This window comes from Urocitellus parryii, chromosome 5, assembly GCF_045843805.1.
Source record: "Urocitellus parryii isolate mUroPar1 chromosome 5, mUroPar1.hap1, whole genome shotgun sequence".
Lineage (NCBI taxonomy): Eukaryota > Metazoa > Chordata > Mammalia > Rodentia > Sciuridae > Urocitellus > Urocitellus parryii.
In genome coordinates, this window is record NC_135535.1 from 41,479,725 (window position 1) to 41,497,944 (window position 18,220).

The 18,220-nt window shown below is 34.2% G+C and overlaps 2 protein-coding genes across 11 annotated transcripts in view; both read left to right on the forward strand.

The window, feature by feature from the left end:
• Positions 1 to 12,059, forward strand: part of Osbpl8 (oxysterol binding protein like 8) — a 171,644-nt gene extending 159,585 nt beyond the window's left edge. For all 10 annotated transcript variants that reach the window (XM_026396999.2, XM_077799266.1, XM_026396998.2 and 7 more), the window contains 3 exons: positions 4,430 to 4,535; positions 6,748 to 6,850; positions 8,641 to 12,059. In XM_026396999.2, coding sequence (XP_026252784.2) covers positions 4,430 to 4,535; positions 6,748 to 6,850; positions 8,641 to 8,776 — 345 coding nt within the window. In that variant the 3' untranslated portion in view covers positions 8,777 to 12,059. The remainder of the gene's footprint in view (positions 1 to 4,429; positions 4,536 to 6,747; positions 6,851 to 8,640) is intronic.
• A 2,866-nt stretch (positions 12,060 to 14,925) lies between these two features.
• On the forward strand, positions 14,926 to 17,999 carry Bbs10 (Bardet-Biedl syndrome 10). The gene is made up of 2 exons (XM_026396996.2): positions 14,926 to 15,174; positions 15,480 to 17,999. The coding sequence occupies exons 1-2, from the start codon at positions 14,990 to 14,992 to the stop codon at positions 17,464 to 17,466; spliced, it is 2,172 nt and encodes a 723-aa protein (XP_026252781.1). The 5' UTR covers positions 14,926 to 14,989; the 3' UTR covers positions 17,467 to 17,999.
• Positions 18,000 to 18,220: the final 221 nt, after the last annotated feature.

Here is an 18,220-nt window from a genome sequence, read left to right on the forward strand (position 1 = left end):
GAGCAACTGAGCAAATTTGCATGTATAAGATCAATACACAAATATCAGTTGTGGTTATATATACCTGCAGTGACAAATCCCAAAAGGAAATTAAGAAAGCAACTCAATTTATAATAGAATTTAAAAGAATAAATTGCTAGGAATAAATGTACAGTGAAATAATAAAACATTGCTAAAAACAAAGAATAACTGGAAAGTTACCCTGTTTTCTAAGGTAGGAAAAGTGTATGTTAAGATAACAATATTACCCAAAGCACTCTACAGTGTCAACACAATCCCTATCAGTCTTCTGGCAGTCTTATTTGTAGAAGTGGAAAAATTGATCTCAAATTCATATGGAATTTCCAGGGACCCTTCATAACCAAAACAATCTTGAAAAAGAATAATAATTTTGGAGAACTCACACTGTCTGGATTACAGAATTGACTACAAACTCACAGTAGTGAAAACAGTAGTAATGGTTCCCTGCTTTCTGGTTGCCTTGTCTTGAACTGATTTTCTCTGCCATGCTCTTCTACCATGATGTTCTGCCTCACTCAGGGCCCAGAGCTTTGAAATTGGTCAACCATGGACTGAACCCCTGAAACCTTCTGGATTCTGGCAAGTCCAACACCAAGGGGGATTTCATCTGGCAAAGTCTTTCATATTGCATCATCCCATGGCAGAAGGCATGTCGAAGAGCAAGAGAGGGAGAGAGAGAACTTCTGCCTACATCTCTGCAACTGTCCTCCTGAGATGTTGGTGGGGCAATTTTACTCTCATTTTCTCCTACTACTGCCACTTTATACAAGCCAATAGGCACTACTGACAAGAATACCGCATGCTCATTAATTCAGAGCTGTACTGCATTAGCCATGAATCCACCATTGTCCTTCGGAGATTGCTTTATTCCCTGGGAGATGTATTCCCCAAGCCTTAACCCTATATCTTCTGTATTTGAGTGTGCTGAAACTAAACTCCATGTTTAAATGCTCTATGAATCAAAGAAGGAAAAAAAAACAGTGTACTGATATAAGTATAGGCATGGCATATAGGCCAATGAGGGAGAGCAAGGAAGGAGAACAGAAGGAAAGAAAAGAGAAAAAGAAGGAAAAAAATTGAATTTCCTAAAAATTAAGAGTTGTGTGCATCAAAGGGTGTTATGAAGAAAGTAAAGAGACAACCTACAGAATTGTGACAAGGGTTTAATATCCAGGATATATAAAGAACTCCTAACTTAACAGAAATACATAATCAGACATTTTTCCAAAAAAGGTATAAATATGGCCAACAAACATGAAAAGATATTTAATATCATCAATCATAAAGGAAATGCAAATCAAAACCACTAGGTACTATTTCACACTAGAAACATAACAAAAAATGGAAAGTGAGTTTTGATGAGGATGTGGAGAAATCGGAACCCTTGTACATTGCTGGTGGAAATGTAAAATGTTACAGCTACTGTGAAAAACAGTTCCTCAAAGGCTAAATATAGAATTATCTCATGACACAGCAGTTTTACTCCAAAAGAACTGAAAACAGGGATTCTACATACTTGGACAGTAATGTTTATTGCGGGATTATATGCAATAGCCCAAACAAGGAAACAATCCAAGTGTCTATTAACAGATGAAAGTATAAGAAACTATGCTATTGCCATACAGTGGAATACTATTCAGACATAAAAATTAAGTTCTGCTATATGCTATAACATGGATGAACCTTGAAAATGTTAGCTAAATGAAATAAGCCAAATTCACATAGACAAATATATTACTTTTGAGTAGGCAAATTCATAGAGACAGAAAGTAGATTAGAAGTTACCAGCAAGAGGAATGAGGAAATTAGTTATTAATTGTTAGAATCTTGAAGATGACAAAAATGTTTTGGAAATAGTGGTGATGTTTATATAACACTGTGAAATAATAAATAATAATAATAAATAATAATAATAATAATAATAAATAATGCCCATGAATTGTACACAGTTGTTAAAAATGGCAAAATTTATCCTGTATACGCTATCACAGCAAATTCAGCAAAGTAGCAGGACACAAAATTAACAACCATAAGTAAGTCACATTCCTATACTCCAATGATGAATCTGCTGAAAAAGAAGTTAGGAAAACTATCCCATTCACAGTAACCTCAAAAAAAAAAAAAACTTAGGAAACAGTCTTTTTTTTTTTTTTTAAGGGGGGGGGAGAGAGAGAGAGAGAGAGAATTTATTTATTTATTTTAGTTCTCGGCGGACACAACATCTTTGTTTGTATGTGGTGCTGAGGATCGAACCCGGGCCGCACGCATGCCAGGCGAGCGCGCTACCACTTGAGCCACATCCCCAGCCCAGGAAACAGTCTTTAATAAAATATGTGAAGGACTTCTGCAATGAAAATTATAGAACTCTAAAACAAAATATTTGATAAATACCTTAGAAGATGGAAAGACTTCCTATATTCTTGCATAGGTAGAATTAATATTGTCAAAATGGCCATACTACCAAAAGTGGTATACAGATTCAGTGCAGTTCCCATCAAAATTCCAATGATGTTCTTCATATAAATAGAAAAAGCAATCATAAAATTCATTTGAAAAAATAAGAGACCCAAAATAACCAAAGCAATCCTTATCAAGAAAAGTGAAGAAGGAGGTATCACAATATCTGATCTTAAATTATACTACAGATGATAGTAACACAAACAGCATGGTATTGGTACCAAAGCAGGCATTAAGACCAGTGGAATAGAATAGAAGTCACAGAGACAAACCCACACGAATACAATTACCTCATTCTAACAAAGGTGCCAAAAATATACATTGGAGAAAAAAAACAGCCCTTTAACAAGTGGTGCTAGGAAAACTGGAAATCCAAATGTAGCAGTATGAAATTTAACCCCTATCTCTCACCCTGCACAAAACTCAAAGTGGATCAAAGACATAGGATTTAGACCAGAAACCCTGCACCTACTAGAAGAAAATGTAGGCCCAACACGCCAACATATCAGTTCAGGAACTGACTTCCTTAACAAGACTCCTAAAGCACAAAAAGTAAAATAAAAATCAATAAATAGGATGGTATCAAATTTAAAAAGGCAAAGGAACTAAAAAGACATTTCTTAAAAGAGGAAATACAAATGGTCAACAGATATATGAAAAACATGTTCAACATCTCTAGCAATTAGAGAAATGCAAATTAAAACTACACTGAGATTTCATCTTACTCCAGTCAGAATGGTAGTTATCAAGAATACAAGTACCAATAAGTATTGGTGAGGATGTGGGGGAAAGGGTACATAAATACATTGCCAGTGAGACTGCAAATTGGTATAACCACTCTGAAAGGCAATATGGAGATTTCCGTAGAAAAGGAACCACCATTTGACCCAGCTGTCCCTCTCCTTAGAATACATACAAATGATTTAAAATCAGCATACAGTGACATAGTCACATCAATATTTATAGCAGTTCAATTCACAATAACTATAAAGCCAACCTAAGTGCCCTTCAACAGATGGCTGGATAAATTAGGGATAATGTTATTAGAATGATGAACAAGTAAAAAGAGAGTTAAAAACTCATGACCACTGGCTTCCTATATTTCTAAGCATATTCATTTCTTGCCTTTCTAAATCTAGTTTCCTCTGTTGCATTTGGGTTTTTTAATTTAGGACTGATATTCAGAATTATAAACCTATTAATATGTCTAAGAGCTGGGGTTGTAACTCAGTGTTAGAGTGCTTGCCTGTTTGCCTATCATGCTTGAGGCCCTGGGTCTGATTTCTAGCACTGTAACAGGAAAAATAAAAAGAAAGTAAGAGAGAAAGAGAATCTAAAGTTTTATTAGTCGAAGAAAAATTTTGTCCTGGTCGACAGTTTGATATACTTTCAGATCTTATGGATGCACTTAAATACTTTCATTAAGTTTCAATACACTCTGGAAAATATTAGTATCATTTTTATTACAAAATGCTTTCTTTTCTGTATCACTCAGAAATTATTAAAAGTAAATAATCTAAATTTTATTAAAAATCGAACATTATTCATTGAAAATATTTCTAACAATGGGAATAAAATAAGTATTACTTTAAAACACTATTAATATTCGAGTACAGATACTATTGGTCTAGTTATAGCAGTTGGGGAGCTATAAATTCACTTTTCTTTATGTGTGCTTAAAATATCTCTGAGAGGACATTCAAACTAATTATTGTATATTTTACTTTTTAATGTTTGTACCAAATTGTTTCATGTTAAAAGCAAAGAAGATAATTTAATTTCATAAATGAAATAAATTTGTTAAATTTTCATTAGACTCTTTGTTCTTGGTCTTTATTTTGAATGTCATGCCCAAGAACAGTTTTAACAGTTATTTAACGGTTATTCAGCAATGGTCTTTACTTACAAATTACAGTGCAAACTCTCATAATGGCATGATTTTTTTTTTTAGGTTAGTGTCCCAAAAATGAAACATAAGCCAACCAGACAACAGAAGAAAGTAGCAAAAGGGTATTCTTCCCCAGAGCCTGATATCCAAGATTCATCTGGTAGTGAAGGTAAAACTATTTATTGCATACTATTGACTATGAGTATATAATTTTAAAAAATATATACTATTATACAATGTTGATATACGAAAATAGTTTTTCAAATTAACTCAGGAAGGGCTGGGGTTGTAGCTCAGCGGTAGAGCTCTTGCCTAGCACGTGCAGGGCCCTGGGTTTGATCCTCAGCACCACATAAAAATAAATAAATAAAAATAAAGGCATTGTGTCCAACTACAACTAAAAAACAAATATTAAAAAAATAACCTTATAGTCTTAAAAAAAACAAATTAACTCAGGAAGATAATGTAAGAGTTTTGGTAGATGCAGGATAGGGTCTAAAAGCTATTCTAGATCATAGCTAAGTTGCATGAAGAGGCCACAAGGCAAAGGCATGGGAAATGTAAAAAGGGAAGTCATATGAATAAGAACCACACTATAATGGGAGCTCCTAGGCCTTGTTAACTTCTTTAAAATTATTGATAGTTTCCTAAATTGGATTCAGAAAGCATTGTTTTTGAGCTTTAAGCTCAATTCTATGCTTCAAAAAACTTTCTCATTCCTTGAGTAAGTTAGTGTTTAAAAAGTAACATACAAGTAAAAACACAACTCTATAAAAAGTTATAAACTATGAGATTAAATTGTCTGATATTTTTTTCCAATCAGACAATGTGTAAATTGTCTTCAAGGACATTAAGATACAATTAAGAAAGGATCAAGGTAATACCCTAGATATTATGGTAAAATTAAACTTTAAGCAATAATCTCTCATGAATTTACACTAAGCTGAAGAACTTATTTTTACCAACAGAAATAACACTAGAGGTAAATAACAATACATATCAGGAAATTGGATGGTAAGTGAGAGTGTCTAAAGGAGCTTAATTCAATTGAGGGAAGGTTCTTCAAAAACCCTGATGAACTATTAGGGTTTCTAATGGATTATAGCAAACTAAACTTGGAGCATGGAATAGGAGCAACATACTGAAATAATAGAGGAATAAAATGAAAAAGTTATATAAGCAGGAGTCATGGTACCACTGTGCTAAGTAAAAGGTACTATTAGTTATAGTGTTTGTTATTCATAGTTAATAAGAAAATAAACTGAGTCACAGACAGGTTAACCTGCTCAAAGTCATTATCTACCCTAAAAGTGGCGGGGGGGGGGGGCATGTGGAAAGGTATTTGCAGACATTTGGCTTCTTCTTTTTTTTTTTTTTTTTTCCTTTCCTTTTTGGCACTGAGGATTGAACCCAGGGGAAGTTTACCACCAAGCTACATCCCCACTCCTTTCTTTAAATTTTGAGACAGGGTCTCCTTAAGTTGCTGAGGGCCTCACTAAATTGCTGAGGTTAGCCTTGAACTTGCAATGCTCCTTCCTCAGCCTCTGAAGTCATTGGGATTACAGTCGTGCTCCACCACACTCAGCTATTTAGACTTCTTAGTGGACTCTCTTATCCACATTATATTACCTATAATATGTTAGCTGGCATTTATTGAATAAACACACGTTGCAAAAACCATGTGAAGTTTAGGTCTTATTATTGCTATGTGAAAAATGAGAAAGCTGAGACACAGAGGTTAAGATCTTTACAAAAATGGAAAGGAAGGAATGGGTATAAGAAGGAATTGGAAATGACCAAATACAGCTTGCTGATTGGCAACAGATATGTGTAGAAGAGGTATCAAAACTGACTAAAGAGGTTAAAGTTTGGGTAACTAGGACAATGAAGATAACATTAACAATAAAATATTGGAAAGGGCCTCAAAAAGCTGACTTCTTCAGATGTAGGCAAATGGGTAAGGGACACAAGAGTAATACCTTCCCAAAATTAATACACATGAATGAATTATTTTTGCCAGTTTTTTATTTAAATATTTTTTCAGTTGTCGATGGACTTTTATATGTGGTGCTGAGAATCAAACACAGTGCCTCACACATGCTAGGCAAGTTCCCTACCACTGAGCCACAACCCCAGCCCTATTTTTGCCAGTTTTAATGAGTTAAAAAATAAAACTGATGCTATTGAAAAATTTGATTATTTGGTTGTTGTACTCTAATAAAATGATGTGCTTGAGACTTCAAAATGCAGAATATTAGTTTTATTATGCTCATGTCTAAACTACAAAACTAATGCCTAGGAAAATGTTTATTACGTCAGAATCATTAAGTTTAACTATAGATTGTACTTATGATTACAACTTCATTCTAAATGTCTTTTAGCTCAATCTGTAAAACCAAGTACACGAAGAAAGAAAGGGATAGAACTGGGAGACATTCAAAGTTCCATCGAATCTATAAAACAAACACAGGAAGAAATTAAAAGGTAATATATGGACAGTGGCTGGTCATTTGAGTCCACAAGAATAAAGAACTCTATTACATAGGAAATCAGATGCAAACTATATTTTTATAACTTTGCTAAGCTAGAATAGAACTTTGGGCTCTAATTACCTGGTGTCTGAACCTATGAAATTCCTTCATCATTAAATACTGAAAAGGGGACCCTCTTTCCCCCCCACTCTGTGAATATAAAATTGGAATCACTTCATTTTACTACTGTAGCATGCTAGATTGTTTCTGAGAAAGTTATCAAAGGCTTTCTTCTCTAGTCTCCTTTGTGCATGGCTAATATTTAATTGGAATGCACTACTTGTTACAAGATAGAAATACTTACGTGGTAAACAGTCACTGCCCTGAGATCTTTTGAGTGTTCCTCTTGTAGTCGCAGACTCCTCCTCTACGTTCTACCCCATGATCCAGTAAGGCTAACATGCATTCATGCTATATCAGTTTTTTAAATGTTTAATATTAACTATCTCATCTGTGTTTGTGCATTCAGAACTCTGTGCTAGATGCACGCTCTGGATAAAAAACATTTTCTCTGTTCTTGGAGATCTTATGGCTTGTGTTTAGTTAGCATTTTCATCTACAGCTCACCCTCTGCACTTAACCCATGCTCTAGTTCTACAAAGCTTCTCACATCTCCCAGAATGTACTGTGCTTTCTCATCTTTGGACCTTTGCCCCCAGTGAGTCCACATCTGAGATTGCTCTTCTTTCCACCTTGCTCATCAAGAAAATCTCTTTTTATCCTTCAGAATTAAATTCAAATGACACCCTTTTTGTGCCCTTTCTAATCACTCACTCTGCCCTGTAGAGTTAATAAATCCCTTAGCTCAGCTTGTATAGCTCCCTCTGCATATTCTTTTGAGCATCTAAGTGCATGCATTGATCTATGAGCTCCTTTAGAGCAAGGAGCATATCTTATGCATCTTGGGTATTAACCCTTATATGAAATGTTAACATTTCCTAATTTAATTATATTTGTAAATTAATTAGCCTATTTGTTCTGCCTCCTTTTGTGCTTTTTTTAAAAATCTTTTTTAGCTATAGATGGAAACAATATATTTAATTTTATTTATTTTTATGTGGTGCTGAGGATCCAACCGAGTGCCTTACATGTACTAGTCAAGTACTCTACCAAAGGGCTACAACTCCTACCCCTCATCCTTTCATTCTTTACACTGGTAAAACACTTTGATAGCAGAAGTCCAGTAAACAAAATGTGTTTCACTAATTGGGTGTTTTTATCCAGAAGCATTTAAGGTGGTATGAGGATATTGTGAACACATTTCATCACTAAATTAACATTTTATTTTGTTAACATACAAAAAGCATATAAAGAGTTCTTTATTTGGGAAGTATTATGAAATCTGGTGTATTATTTTTTTCTGTGGAATTTAGTAATTTTTTCCTGCCCTCACCCCTGTTTCCCTAAAATAAAGATTAAAAAAAAACCTTAGTGAGGCAACTGTTAGCAAAATTTTTGTTTTAAAATCACTATCAAAACAGAGAAGGTGATTATGTTTCCATATCATCAAAACTTGACAGGTTTAATGTATCATTAGGTTATGTGTTTGGTACAATGTGGAATTTAGATTTAGACAGAGTATAATAAAGGCTTCACATAGCATCATCAAGTTCTTGTTCTGTAGTAATTAATTACTTTAGATCATGTAATTAAATGTTTTGTCATTTTATAATACCAAATTTGAGTTTTGTGCTGACATTTCTGGAAAATCCTTATAAAATTTATTGTTGCTTCTTTTTGTAGAAATATTATGGCTCTTCGAAATCATTTAGTTTCAAGCACACCTGCCGCGGATTATTTTCTGCAACAGAAAGAATACTTCATCATCATTTTCCTCCTGATTTTGCTTCAAGTCATAATAAACTTCATGTTTAAGTAGAAGTTCTCTACAGTTGAATCAGTGAACTAGGAAGATCAAATTTGGCCTGGGACCAGTGTTCAAGTTGTTTTGGTCTTTAATTAAACATCATAATATTTCTAAGACAAAAAATCTAGGAGAAAAATGTAGAGGTGTCTACCTTTCGTATCTTTTATCCTTAACCTGAAACAAGAGCTATCCTGTTTGGTTATTATAGTGAGCTATATGTTAAGTGCCAAGACATTTCTAGCTTTTGTGAGAATGTGTCTACATGTGAGTATATTAAATCACATGTATACATAGCTGTCTCTTATGTACTCTTACCTGACAGTAGTCTTTGTGTTCTATAGTATGTTTTGAGATATAATGTTAACATTGTTCATAACAAAAATGTTATCAAGCTTAAAAATGTATGTATAGTAATCTATTTTATTCATTAAACAGGCACAAAATTTTATCAAGTAATTAGACTGGGGAATGATGGAATAATAGACATAAGTAATTCAGTACACAATACTGTTAAAATTATTTCCAAAGTACCCAGTTCAATTATCTCCTTACAAACAGCAAGAAAAAAGTATGAATGGTCAAAATTAACATATTGAAAGAGACAGGTGGCAAATTTTTTAAGTTTACACAATATTTTTTAATCCCTAGAATTTAATATTTGTAGATACAGGTATATAGTACTTGTGTGTATATCAATATAAAAAAACTGGTATAAAACTACTATTAATTGTAATACCACCTTGCACACTTGCTGAAAAAGTGTGATCAAAATTTATTGCTTTTCTTTTTATGTTTTAAGTCACCTGGTCCATAACATAGGACCAGGCAAATACTAGATACAAATACTAGACATGTTCATAGGACATATGAAATGCTGATAAGTCATGTTTTTTCTTTATGAAAAACATTCTAGCTTTCATTTAGAACCTAGTGTGTTCAATGAATAAATAGAATAGAAAAAATTAGAATTTTTATTTTATTTCAAAAGCCAAAAAGAAAGACAATAAGGAAGGCCTGTTGTGGTGGCCTTTAATGTGTACATTAAAATTGGTTTCCTTAAAATGTGCAATAAGTTGAGCATCTAAGAATACCAATTTCTAAGTTTAATTGTTTATTATTACCCTCACACCCCTGTTCTTAGTAACTTCATTCTGTGGCAAAACCATAGTTCATTAAGATTCCTCCTTGTTCAGGCTCAGGCAAATTTTTTTTTAAGTTTCTTTGCATATTTCTTCAGTTCAATATTTTGACTTTGTGTGTTCACATAAATATTTATAGTCCTCAAAAACAATTTTTGCAAAGGCAGTTCAGTTTAGGAACTTGTTGTCCTAAAATATATCTTAGAATCCTAAAAGTATAGAGTTTTAAATGGTTATTAAAATGAAAATAAAGATCAAAACAAACAACTATTTGGTTACAATAAGAGATGAAAGACACTAGTAAAATTACAATTTTTGTTATGCATAAATATAAAGTCAAGGGATGATTGCTAAATTATAGAAATTAAAAATAATAAAATCTACTTTTTTTCCCCTAATCAATATAACCAGGTATCTTAAGTATTAGGTTTCTGCAAAGAGCTATTTTCCATGTAATGTTGGTAAAACAATGTTGTATTCTGTATGTACTCATGAAAATATTTTTAAATTGATAACATCATAAATAAGATGCACCTGTATCCAGTATTTTCATGACTATAAGAACAAGTGGATTTTGGGTTATATTTCATATTTGTTGATATTTTTATATTCATATTCTATTACCAATATTATGCTCAACTGCCTATTCATCAACATGTAACATTTTGTAAATATTGTACAATTCGATTTTTAAGGTTTAAATTAGTATTAATTTATATTATATATAATTGATTGGTTGATCATGAAAGTCATTTCATCATTTAAACCTGAAAACTTAAAAATTTTTGTTGGTGACCTGCCTTAGGGTCTTATCCACTTGCATGTTATTTTCATTTGGTCTAAATATTGTTTTATTTGTATATCTTCTAAGACTGGAAAGGTAACTATTTTATTTTTTTAATTTCTCTTTAGGGCAGATATTGTGAGTTCATACCCAAGGAGTCAAAAATTAAAGAACAGGGTTATTCATGACTGTTTCTTATATACTAAAAGCATATATCTAATCTAATTGTCCTGTTATGCTTTTAGTTCTGTGAGTTCCTTTCTATGAACTGAACACAAAACTCAGGAATTGGTGGCTTAATTTTAGATCAGTACTTATACTAGACTTAGTATGTGAATTCTTTAAACTCCATAATTTACTCTGTATTTAGCCATAATATGTAATTGACTTTGAATGTTCTTACCTAAGAGTACTCTTTCTTCACACATGAATTCATGGATTTAGTTTGCAATTGTCTGAGAGCCTCATGATGATTTCCAGGATATATGACTTTATAACCAGTTTTATTATCAAAAATTTTCTCAAATGAAATTTAGATAAGTAATAATTATTGACATACACATTTTTAGTTGTTAAATGTACTATATCTTCAGCTATCTACCATTTAGTGACATGTTGTTGGGTAGGAAAAGACACAAAACAGGGCATGTGAAATGTTGTTACAGTAGATATTTTACTTATATTTCATATCAGCACTTTTTTTGTATCACTTATAAAGGTACAGTGTAATCTTTGTTACAGCTCAGTTGACAACTGCATTCCATTGAAAAGTTGGCCTTGTAAAATACAATCCTCATTTAATATTCATGCTTTTGTGCCTTTAAGAAAATATTTTTTGTCATTTTTTGTGTTACAGAACTATTATATGATTCAAAGTGTTTATAGGCTTACTTGTCATAAAAGGGTCATTTTCTGTCATTTTATTTCCTTTTTATATAGGTGAAGTATATTTAAACAGTAATGCTGTACTTTTATAAGGGTTTGTCTACTTACCTATTTCAAAATATTCTTATTCTCAGACATCATTGAAGTAGACTTGTCAGATTATTCTGAGTAGAAAACAGTGCCTTTTTGATGGAATTCACACTGTTTTGGGTATCAACTTGTGCCATATACACAGAATTTTGTGGAAGGCAGTTTTAACTTTTTGAAGAATATCTTAGTCTAAATTTAAGAAAATGTATAAAATTCCATTTTTTCCAATGCTTATCATTGCTAATGGGCAATGAAATTTTGTTCTTTTGTTGAAATACAGTGATGACACTACTGATGAGCCATACATGAGACACAGATTGTTTTGAATTATGTTAAATATATAGAAATAAAATATTAGCATTGATGTCAGTTTTTCCAATTTGAACTAATGGGAGAATTCCCACAAAAAATCAGTGAGTTTACAATTCAACATCTGTTGTATTTGACTAAGTGTAAGAGATTCTTTAAATTGTATAACCTGCCACTATTATGTAATTTGTCTTCATTTTATTCTACCTATTGTCTGAGTTTAACATATTTAATTTACTTTTTGTTACTCTTAACATACTATTTTGTTACAGTTTTTAACTGAAGATGGACTGTTAAAATTGTATAGGACCAGTGTCTTATTAATGTGATTAACATATTTAGAAAAGCCACAAGAAACCCATGACAAAAATGAATGTGAATATGCTTTCTAAAATATTTGGGAAAATTTCTTTCTGCATTTATCATGAAAAATTATTTTAGTATTACAATATTGAAATTCTTCATTTAAAGAAAAATGCCATGAAACATTTGAACTGATAGGCCACAAAATTTAATTTTTTTTTCACTTTTTAGCATGGTAAATGTACATTTAAGTTAAAAATCCTGTTTTATGGCCATTTATAAATTTAAGCACTACCACTGGTCAGTTTTGTATGATAGAATAACAGTATGTTATCTGCAGTGTAAGTATAGCACACTGTCAAATTCTTTTCCTTAAGGTGCATAGTAAATGTACAGATAGTCATAGGCTACCGTTTTGTAATGTATTACATTTCTAATCTATTATTCCTAACCTGTTATACATGTTTGCTGAGAGAAAAGAATTGAATTTTTCTAATGATCTGTAAAATTATGCTAACTTCTACAAGTAGGTATTCTAAATAAAATTTTTAAAAAGAGCAAACTGGTCAAATGACTTTTAATATGTAGTGAATAAATTTGTCCTAATTTATTTTGTGGAAGTAGTTGCAGGAGATGGGGAAAGGATTGAACAGGGAATGAATGAAGGATTCAATTAAGATTGAATCCCTAATATATGCTTTACTTGGTACTTTATACTCCTTCTTTTTCAATCCTCTTAACAACCCTACGTGGAAGTTAGCCAGATTTTATACAGAAGACTCAAGAAAAGTTAAATGACTCTAAAAACTACACAGTAAATTGAGTGATAGCATATTCTTACTGTAAGGAAAAAAATCACAAGTTTGTATCAATGTCTATAGTGTAAACTTAAATAGGACTCTGGTTTTAATACTTGTTTGAAATAGTCCACTATTTGAAACTATATTGAGTAATATAACCAACCCCTTTTTGAGGACTAGAACCAGGAAGAGACAAAAAATGAATTTTACTACTTAATATATATATAAAATTGTAGATGGACACAATACCTTTGGTTTTTGTTGTTGTTGTTTGTTTTTTTTTTTTTTTTTTTGAGAGAGAATTTTTTTTTTTAATATTTTTTTCTAGGTTTTTTTTTTTTTAGTTTTCTGCGGACACAACATCTTTGTAAGTGGTGCTGAGGATTGAACCCCTGCCGCACGCATGCTAGGCGAGCGTGCTACCGCTTGAGCCACATCCCCAGCCCGAGAGAATTTTTTAGTTTTCGGTGGACACAACATCTTTATTTTATTTGTATGTGGTGCTGAGGATCGAACCCAGCGGGACGTGCCAGGCAAGCAGCTACCGCTTGAGCCACATCTCCAGCCCCCTTTGTTTGTTTTTATGTGGTGCTGAGGATCAAACCCAGTGCCTCCCAAGTGCAAGGCTTGCTCTCTACTGCTGAGCCACGACCCCAGCCTTGAATCTTACTATTATAACAGTAATTTTCTCACATCATCTACTAGTCCATAATGAATCAATAATGACTTCCTCTCTGATTTTCCTGCCGTTTCTCCCACTCCTCTCCCCATTCTCTCCTATTTTAGGATCCAATTGCTGCTTGCTGTCTTGGTCTATATTAACTGTGGGGTTAGGATGCATAGTTTTCCATTCTGTGCGCAGGATCAAAGGGAGAGGGAAACAACTCCTCCATATTCAATGAAACATCTACAAGATTATTTTCCTCGTAGTATTGACGTTTTGAATCTAATAGTGTTGGGCTATTATGCTAATTGTATTTTCTGTGTCTTACAAACCCTTTCTTGTGGGAATACTGGGCCAGAAAAAGTGGTGATCCCACATGGGAATTTGTGGGTATACTGTATTTGAGACTTACTCTACGCTAGGAACTATGCAAAGTGCTTTCTAAACATTCTCCACCTCCGTAAAACCTTATTTTTCTTTTATGTCTCTCCATTTTATGACGGGAAAAGCAAGGATTCAAGATGTTACTTGCTGAATGTCACAACTGAGTAAATGACAGAGCAAACCCAGATCTGAACCCAAACAAATCCCTGTTAATATCTAAAACAGTACACTGTTCTGCCTTTGGATTGTATCCAAAAGGCCAATGGGTGTTGAAACGATGTAATAAATCTGAGTCCATCACTTCTGGGAAAAAAAAGAAAAAGAAAAAAGGTTAAATTGTAGTTAGTGGCTGGGTTTTGTGCCTGACACAAAATGTGGAAAGCCCCGGGGAAGACATAAAACCTAAAACTCTTGGCCCAAACCAGGCCCTCCCTATCTGTCCTGCATGCCGAAGCAGCCTTCGCAATGGGAAGCAGAGCAAATAATGCTTGTGGACAGAATATGCGTGAATTCCAGGCACAGGTTTTGCCAGGGCACAGGCAGTTTATGGCGGGAGAGTGCGAGAGAATCAAAGGAGTTGAACTTGCAGCGCCTGCTCTCTCCGTCACTCAGCCCTTCTGACGAGTAGATTTCCGAAGGAAGGTTTCCGGTGACCCAACTACGTAGGAAGGCAAAACTTTCCGCCTAGCGAGACAAACTGCAGCCGATTCGCTCACCCCAGAAGCCCACCTGCCGCGGCTTCCGACTCGAGCGCCTGGTTTCCTGTTTTCTTCCCGCCTTTTCCGTTTCCGGCCGCGCCTCAAGCTCTTTGGTCCGACCCGCTGTTCCTCCTGCTGGCCAGGAAAAGCCCTTCAGACCCTAAGTTCCATGGCTGCGGCGGGGTCTGTGAAGGTGGCGTTACAGGTGGTGGAGGTGCTGGAAACCATCGTGAGCCGCTGCGTAGGGCCCGAGGGCCGGCAGGTTTTGTGTACGAAGCCCACCGGCGAGGTAATGCTCAGCCGGGATGGAGGCCGCCTCCTGGGGGCGCTGCACATAGAGCATCCCGTAGCCAGGTATGGGCGTCCCGCCCTCCTGCCCAAAGTTAGGCCCTCCACAGGGTCTCCTTGACTCATGTCCCATCCTAAGGCTGTGTACCTAGAAAAATGAACTCGATTGAGAACAGCGTATGCTCGGGGTTTGGGCGCTGCCCAGAGGAGTGTTTGTCAACTTCCAAGAATCTGGATTTGGGAGTAGAACAAAATAACTTTTAATCAAAGAGACAGTATTCTTTTGTCTATAACAATGAAAACACAACTTACAACTTGATTCCAAAGCCAGTGTTCTGAAAATCTGATTTTCTTTCTTTTTATTTGTGCAGGATTGTATTGACATGTGTCTCCAGTCATCTCAAAAAAACAGGAGATGGTGCTAAAACATTCATTATCTTTCTTTGCCATTTACTCAGAGGACTTCATGCAATCTCAGAAAAAGAGAAGAATTCTTTGATTTCTGACAATATTCAGACCCATGAAAGGCATTGGAAAAATTGTTGTCAGTGGAAATGTATTTCCCAAGCTCTGCTAATGTTTCAGACACAAATATTAGACTGTATTATGGACCAATACTTAAGTAGACACTTTCTTTCCATCTTTTCTTCATCTGCTAAAGAGAGAACGTTGTGTAGGAGCTCTTTAGAATTATTGTTAGAAGCGTATTTTTGTGGAAGAGTGGGAAGAAATAACCACAGATTTATTTCACAGTTGATGTGTGACTACTTTTTCAAGTGTATGACTTGTACAAGTGAGACTGAAGTATTGGAGTTAGTGGATGACTGTTTTATAGAGCTGAACGTTGGGGTCACTGGCCTTCCTGTTTCAGATTCTAGGATCATAGATGGGCTTTTGCTTCACAGAGATTTTTCTATTTACTGCCCAGTAGATGGTGACATAAGAATGGTGATAGTAACAGAAATCATTCAGCCTCTTTTTTCAACTTCTGGATCAGAATTTATTCTAAGTTCAGAAGCGCAATTTCAGACATCTCAGTTTTGGATTATGGAAAGGACAAAAGCAATAATGAAACATTTGCATAGTCAGAATGTAAAATTGCTCCTATCTAGTGTGAAGCAACCAGATTTAGTTATATATTATGCAGGCCTGAGTGGCATATCAGTGGTGGAGTGTTTATCATCAGAAGAAGTTTCTCTTATCCAAAGGATCATTGGTATCTCTCCATTTGTATTACCAGAGGCCTCTTCATGGTATGAAATTTCTAACACTGCTTTGGTGAAATTTTGTAAACCTTTTATTCTTAGATCCAAAAGGTATGTTCATCTTGGCTTGATTAGCACATGTACATTTATACCACACTGTATAGTTCTTTGTGGACCAGTGCAGGGTTTGGTTGAACAACACGAGAGTGCTTTACATGGAGCATTCAAAATGCTTCGGCAGTTATTTAAAGACCTTGATCTAAATTATGTAATACAAGCCAGTGACCAAAATGACACATCAAGTCCTCTTATTCACAAAAATAGTAGAGAAAGTAGTCAGTTACCTGAAATTAGTAATCACTCCATACAAAGGCCATATCAAGATATAGTTGTAAAGAATGGAGATGAATTGGAAAAAACTCAGGCATATTTAAATGTATATTCAAATTTGGTAATTTCAAGTAGAGGATTAGAAACACATATTCCGTGTTCAACACCAAAACTGACACCAACAAATACTTTCCAAATAGATGATACACTAAAGTGTTTGTCTCCAGAAAAAAACAGAATAATTGATGACTATGAACTTGAACTATTAGCTGATAATAATTTAACTGGTAATCCTACAACTGAAAACACTAGAATAGAAATTTCTTATGAAAATTTACAAGTTACAAAAATTGATAGAACAGGGAGCAAGTTACCAGTGAGATATAAGTCATTGGATTTGTGTACTTCCCAGAGTTACCATTCCTCATCTGTGCCAGCAGGTAGTGTTTTGCCAGTGGGTGGTAATTTTGAGATTTTGTTACATTACTATCTTCTCAACTATGCCAAAACATGCCAGCCATCAGAAGAGGCCATGGTTAGTACATTAATTGCTAATGCACTGTTAGGCATTCCAAAAATCCTTTTTAAGGCTAAGAAAGTAAATTACAGCTTCCCACAAATATATTTGAGAACTCTCCATGCACTGCAAACCAATCAACTCATGGTAAGCAGTCAGGAGGGTTTGGAATCAGTAATTGGTAAATACCAGTTGCTAACTTCTGTTCTTCAGTGTTTGACAAAAATATTAACCATTGATCTGGTGATCAATATCAAGAGGCAACCTCAGAAAATTTATGATCAAGATTCAGAAGATGAACTTTAATATTGGACTTTGTTGTTAATCAACTTTTAATCCAGCTCAAGGCGTAAAGCAGGCATGTAACTACTCATTCTCATTCAGTTCACTCTATTAGGAAAACAGAATAACTTCATAAGTTTTTTTAAAGAAATATACTAAAGTCATCAGACCATTCAGATGCAAATATTAAATTACTTTGTGGAACTAAACTAAGGCAGAAATGGAGTTCCAGCTAAATGTGTCTCTTTCCCCTTACATTTCTCTGTATCTCAGCTCTGTATTATTCTTTTTCAGTAAGTATGTTTCTTTAGAGTTTTCACTTCTGAATTTTTTCTCTATTCTCTTTCCCCTTCCTATATTTATTTCATAGAATCAATTTCAAATTTAGAAGGGATCTTCAAATGCTACCTTACTTTAATTTTTTTGTAAACAACTAAACATGTAAATGTTATTTACTGCAGTTAAAATAATTTTATGTACTCATAATTTGTAAAGCAGTAAGTAAAAGTCACAGTTGTCCTTTTAAAAGGATACAAATAAAATTAGGTTTAATTTCATGGGCCACTTGATTAATTTCTATTTTATTTGGAGAAACTTGGGTTTTCACCACTCATGCACCTTTGAACATGTTACCAGGAATAGAATCATGCAGTGAAAATGTGGTTTTCTTTATGTAATTAAAAATTACGGCTAGAGATGTAGCTCAGTGGTAAAGCCCTTGTCTGCCATGGGTGAGGCCCTAGACTTAATCCCCATCACCACAAAAAAATTAATACCA